At 36.2% G+C, this 6838-nt stretch overlaps 1 protein-coding gene across 1 annotated transcript; it reads left to right on the forward strand.

Moving 5' to 3' along the window:
- The first annotated feature begins 338 nt into the window (after positions 1-338).
- Positions 339-1294, forward strand: LOC126883436 (52 kDa repressor of the inhibitor of the protein kinase-like). Its single transcript, XM_050648983.1, has 2 exons — positions 339-915; positions 1015-1294. Exons 1-2 carry the CDS (start codon positions 419-421, stop codon positions 1190-1192), a joined length of 675 nt encoding a protein of 224 aa, XP_050504940.1. The 5' UTR covers positions 339-418; the 3' UTR covers positions 1193-1294.
- Positions 1295-6838: the final 5544 nt, after the last annotated feature.

Here is a 6838-nt window from a genome sequence, read left to right on the forward strand (position 1 = left end):
TCAGGAATACAACTGGCACAGTTAAAGAAGTTATAACATTTTTTCGGCAGAATGGCCAAAGAAGGGCAATAGTGGGAACTCTTCAAAAACTATGTGAAACCAGATGGACCGAAAAATATAAAGCAATTCGAAAGTTTAGTGAGCAGTTTGTTAGCATCGCTGAAGCACTTCAGACTCTATCGACTGAAGGTAACCGTGACACAAGGCAGAAAGCTTTCCAGCTTCATTGCGCAGTTACAAATACAGCATTTGTGATATGTCTACATGTGATTGCCAAATACTCTGCCAAGTTAGAAATCGTTACGCAAATGTTACAAGGTGTCAGTGTAGATATTTGAAGATATCAAAACACATTCAGAAGGTTACTGAGCTATTCAGTTCAGACCGACAAAATGGAGAAAAAGAGTTTGATAACATTATGGCAAATGTTGAAACAACAGCAAACAAGCTTGGAATCGAGCTCACATGTCCTCGTGTTGCTGCGAGACAGGTTCACAGACCAAATCACTCTACCCAGACTATCAACGAATACTATAGAAAGTCCATTTTCTTGCCTTATTTGGATTCTTTGGTTCAATCGTTGAAAGATAGGTTTTCAGATAGAAACAAACCATCATTTGAAATTTTCAATCTGCACCCTAAAATCATGAAAGATCTTTCTAAGGAAAATTTTGAAAAGTCTATTAACAATATAAACAGCACGTATTGTGAATTGTTAGACAACTTTAAGGAGCAATCAATTCTGTGGTTCGACCTTTGGAAAAACACGGAGATAGATGCCAAAGCCTTGGAAAAACTGAACTTAATAGAGGTTCTTGAGCATGAGCATGCCTGCTTTTTGCCGTCAGTAGCAAAAGCCATCCAAATAGCTCTTTGTCTGCCACCAACAACTTGCACCATCGAGCGATCATTCAGGTAACTAACTATAATTTTATTACGTTATATTCTTATCCATGTGTTTCAGTTCTTCTAAAACTTACATTACAATATAACAATCTCGATACTTTTTTACAGCACTCTCAAACGTGTGAAGACCTGGATAAGGAATACGATGTCGAACAATCGTCTAAGTGGGCTATGCCTGTTATCTGTACACAGAAGAAAAATAAAAGAAAATAAAGAAAACTTCATGCAGAAAGTAATTGATTTATTTGCGATGGACACCATAAGAATTCAATTATTATTTAAGTAACATTTTACTGACACTAACCGTGTTGCGTTTTAAACAGCAAAACAATTTTTCTTGTATTTTTTGTTTCAATACCCTTTGCCCCCCCTGAGGAAATATCCTGTGGGCGCCCTTGGCGACGGGCGACAGTCCTCTGACTATATCCTTCTCGTAATTACTTAACTGGACCGCCTTCACTGGCGAAGTATTCATTTTGTAAAATATTCACTTCCGGCACTTTAAACTGTACACACAGGTCAACGTTTGAAAAGTGACTGAGACGACCACCGGCAAATTCATAGAGGTCTAAATTGCGTAGAACATGGCCGTTACAATGTTCGCTGCATTCCCTATGCCATACAGAAAAAGACAAATTTTACAACACGTTGCCAAGTTGCATAAAACAAAAAATTTTTTGGAAGCTCTATATAGTATACCTACACTATTTTTTTGCATTAGTCGTTTTAATTCAAAGAACACAATATGAAATTACTAAGCATAAACTATAATTCATTGAGTTAGTCACTTTTTTTGCTCTCAAGTGTATTTTGTGATCTATGAGTTCGGAAAGATCTGTATATTTTTTGTCAATATTTAAATATTTAAATATTGATAAGTATACTAAGTACCTAATATATTTTATCTACATACATGCTTTAGTTTTCAACGAATTAAGTAAATAACATAAATATCTGATATTGAGACTAGTTTTTAATTTCCATGTTTTTTTAATTAGTAAGTATATATTATATTAAGGGCCCGGATAGCTCAGGCGGTAGTATGTTTGACTTCCATGCAGGTAGACCCTGGTTCGAAACTCAGCGCTGGCGAGAACATCTAGAGTCTAGACCAACGGTTTTCAATCTGTGGTACATGTATTACTGGTGGTACATATAATTATTTGATGTGGTACACAAAACGCAAAAACAGACAAAATCAGCACCACTATTATATGTAGTTAATTAGGTCACCTAGTTTTATAGGTATTTCAGTTAGGTGGTACCAAAAATAATAAAAAGTATTTGGTGGTACATGACTCAAAAAGATTGAGAACCGCTGATCTAGACATTTTTAAAATGTCGGGAGACTATTATTATAAGTATAATATATAAAATAAAATGGGATAATTCCCTTTTAAAATATTGCAAAACCTATAGATTTTGAAGAACCGCTTAGATTGTCGTGAAATTTGGCATACAGATAGGTAACATGTCAATGAAGAAAAGCAATATTGTGTCGAAGTGTGCTTTTGCTCTCGGGGTGACATTCATCCCTTCTCGGGGATGACAAATATACGTTTAGAATGAGTCCGAAAATGAAAAACCTGCTAATTCTAAGCAACTTTTGTTTTATAACACATTTTCATTAAGTTAATACTTGTCGAGTTATTTGTGAGTAAATATGTTCATTTTTCAAAAAAAAAAAGAATGTCATTTACAGATAAATAACATAAACAACCTTTATAATGAATTAAAAAATTTAAAATGTTGTTTTCCAATAAACCTTAATACTTTAATATTTACAAATGATATGGAAATTCTTCATCTCATTTATAAACATGTTAAATTATGTGAATACAAGTTGTAAACTAGGAATAATTTGTTAATTTGGTTTGAAAAAATTAAAAAGAAAAAAAATAAGATATAAAAAAGTAGATAATATAATAGTATAATAAAATAATAATAAAAACAATAAATAAAAAAAAAACAAGTAAAAAAATAACAAAAAAAATAAAAGTAAAAAAAGTGATTACCACAAATTAAAATATATAATAAAAAAATATAATATAATAATATGTTGTATCAAAAAAATAATACTGTAGTACTTACGTTATGAAATAAGAAATTTATGACTATGAATCTGCAATCAATCACAAACAAGTCTGGCTAATTGGATCTGCCAATGCTATTTTTCAACCAAAAAAAAATTTTTTTGACCCACGAGATGAGGTGGCCTCCACCCCCATAGTAAAAGCACCTTTTGGCATCATATAGATTTTGATCCTTGGACTATCCACTACTTATCCTCAAATTTTCAAGCAAATCGATCCATTCTGTAAAAATTGCGAGGTTTCGTCCTATTTTAAGCTTTATTACTTGGACTATGTCTCAAATTCACGAAAATTTTCAGATAAAGGTAAGTCGAATTACTAATAGAATTAGAAGAAAAACAAAACTCTTTAGATAATAAAATAGAGCAACAAGAAAATTATTTAGACAACAAAATAAAGCAACAACAAAACTACTTAGACAGTAAAATAGACCAACAACAAAATTATTTAGAAAATAAAATAGAACACTACCAAAACGATTTAAAGCAGCAAGAAAACGATTTGAAATATAGTTTAGGAAGACAAATAGTCGAGTTAGTAAACAAAATTAATACCCAGCTTCTATATCTCGTATTGTTTTAGTTACTATGTCGAATCCGAACAAACAACCCTTTCATCTTCCATTGTTGATCCAGGCACAATCAGAAGTAACAAAATTTTAAAACTACCCACGTTCGATGGCCAAAGAGCATGGGAAACTTATCGTTTTCAAAAATGAATAACCATTTTCAATTTCGTTGCAAAACGAAAATACAGCCGAACCATATTCCAGTCCAATCAGAGAGTGCTGCAAGCACCTCTACCGGTTTCGAAACTTATTAGTCTCTCATCAGGAGGCACATATGCTGCTCTCCCTGATCCAACCAAAACAAACCCCAGCGTGCAGTCCCGAATTGCAACGAACGAAATGGCATAGATGCCCTAGCGGCAACTACTAGCAAAAGACTAAGTTTTCACTCTAATGGCATATAACATATCCCACCAGAATGAAAACAATGGGAACCTTCTCTGGTTACACCTCCGAGGCTTCTACAATTTGCAAGCCATACGGATGCTAAGACTAAGGAAGATGAGGGAATTCTACAATTTACAATTCACGTTACATCTGCTCAGCGCGGTAAAGTTCCAACGAGACTGGTTCCCTTCATACTCCACACAGAGTAAATGTAAATCAAAAATTAATAACCATTTTCAATTTCGTTGCAAAACGAAAATACAGCCTAACCATATTCCAGTCCAATCAGAGAGTGCTGCAAGCACCTCTACCGGTTTCGAAACTTATTAGTCTCTCATCAGGAGGCACATATGCTGCTCTCCCTGATCCAACCAAAACAAACCCCAGCTTGCAGTCCCGAATTGCAACGAACGAAATGGCATAGATGCCCTAGCGGCAACTGCTAGCAAAAGACTAAGTTTTCACTCTAATGGCATATAACATATCCCACCAGAATGAAAACAATGGGAACCTTCTCTGGTTACACCTCCGAGGCTTCTACAATTTGCAAGCCATACGGATGCTGAGACTAAGGAAGATGAGGGAATTCTACAATTTACAATTCACGTCACATCTGCTCAGCGCGGTAAAGTTCCAACGAGACTGGTTCCCTTCATACTCCACACAGAGTAAATGTAAATCAAAAATGAATAACCATTTTCAATTTCGTTGCAAAACGAAAATACAGCCGAACCATATTCCAGTCCAATCAGAGAGTGCTGCAAGCACCTCTACCAGTTTCGAAACTTATTAGTCTCTCATCAGGAGGCACATATGCTGCTCTCCCTGATCCAACCAAAACAAACCCCAGCGTGCAGTCCCGCGCTGAGCAGATGTGACGTGAATTGTAAATTGTAGAATTCCCTCATCTTCCTTAGTCTCAGCATCCGTATGGCTTGCAAATTGTAGAAGCCTGGGAGGTGTAACCAGAGAAGGTTCCCATTGTTTTCATTCTGGTGGGATATGTTATATGCCATTAGAGTGAAAACTTAGTCTTTTGCTAGCAGTTGCCGCTAGGGCATCTATGCCATTTCGTTCGTTGCAATTCGGGACTGCACGCTGGGGTTTGTTTTGGTTGGATCAGGGAGAGCAGCATATGTGCCTCCTGATGAGAGACTAATAAGTTTCGAAACCGGTAGAGGTGCTTGCAGCACTCTCTGATTGGACTGGAATATGGTTCGGCTGTATTTTCGTTTTGCAACGAAATTGAAAATGGTTATTCATTTTTGATTTACATTTACTCTGTGTGGAGTATGAAGGGAACCAGTCTCGTTGGAACTTTACCGCGCTGAGCAGATGTGACGTGAATTGGAAATTGTAGAATTCCCTCATCTTCCTTAGTCTCAGCATCCGTATGGCTTGCAAATTGTAGAAGCCTCGGAGGTGTAACCAGAGAAGGTTCCCATTGTTTTCATTCTGGTGGGATATGTTATATGCCATTAGAGTGAAAACTTAGTCTTTTATCGTTTTCAATTCGAAGCTGCAGCTAGAGCAAATGGCTGGAATGAAAACGAAATGACAGCTTCCTTGGTGGTGTCGCTTCGAGGATAAGCAGCAACCGTTTTGCAATTTATTCCTCAGGGTGCACCCAGTAATACCTCCCGTACAAACTTTAGAGACGAGATACGTCCAGCAACATCTAAAACAGGTTTTCCAAAGTCAACTGAATGTTCGATATCAAAAAAAAATGAAAGCCTGCAAGAATTTGAGGCCAGGTCCAATTCTTCAATCATCTTCTACCACTACCCAGTGCAATCTATTGCATGGTGAAATGTGTTCTGATCGTAATCAATTCAGGGAACTAGAAGAATGCAATGCTTCCAGCTCCAAATCTCTGTATGAAGAAGAAAATGATTGATATTAAAGACTATTGAATTTGGCGTACCGTCAGGCACCTAGAGATTTTCTGGAACAAATCGGTATACAGGCATTTATAAATGGGCTACATGATATCGAAATACAACAGACTCTCCGATTACAACACCACAACACGCTAAATGGAGCATTAATCTCAGCTCAGGAGTATGAAGCGGCGAAAAGCATTTCCAGATCTCGCCCAAAATTAAAAGAGATAAGATTTCGAGAACATGACGAAGTGAGATTGGTAACAACTAAATAAAAGACCTATTCCTTGTAGCCCATATTAAAGATGAATTCGTTCTTGGAATGGACATTATGCAGAACAAATTTATTATAGATTTTCAAAATGAAATTTTGTTTATTAAAAATTAAGAAATCGTCCGAAATTTTGAAAAATCGATACCTCAAGTAAGAGTTATAGTGAGTGAAGATGCAGAAATTCCTGAAAATTCTGAGAGTAAGATCCTGGTGAGATTGAGTCAAAAACCTGAAGGTTTACATTTCGGCGTTGTGGAAAGCGAGGAACTTGTTAACGACGAAATCTTGATAGCTATGTAGGATGTAGGTGCCTCGTAAATGTAGAATGAGATAATTTCAGTAAGGGTTACTAATTTGTCTAAAAAGCCTTTTAAATTGAAGAAAGAACAACAAGTAGCAATCTGTATGCCAACAGAAAAAATAATCAAGTAATCAAATAATCAAGTGTACAGTGCAAAAAATATTTGAAAAAGAATACAGATTTAAGTTACCAAGTTGCCGCTAACCAGGCGAGAGAGCTAATCAAAAATGTTGATCACTTAACAACTACTGAAGAATAAGAAAAAGTGAATGAATTTATTAATAAAAACCACGACATTTTAGGATCCCAGTATTCGATTGACTCTCGTAAGATAAGCACGTGTACAGTGCCGGATTAAGGGGGGGGGGGCATGGGACTATTAGTCCGCGGCGGTAAATTTTGAGAGGCGGTATGTCGTTCCCATTA

The sequence above is a fragment of the Diabrotica virgifera genome, chromosome 4 (assembly GCF_917563875.1).
Source record: "Diabrotica virgifera virgifera chromosome 4, PGI_DIABVI_V3a".
NCBI classification, from domain to species: Eukaryota; Metazoa; Arthropoda; class Insecta; order Coleoptera; family Chrysomelidae; genus Diabrotica; species Diabrotica virgifera.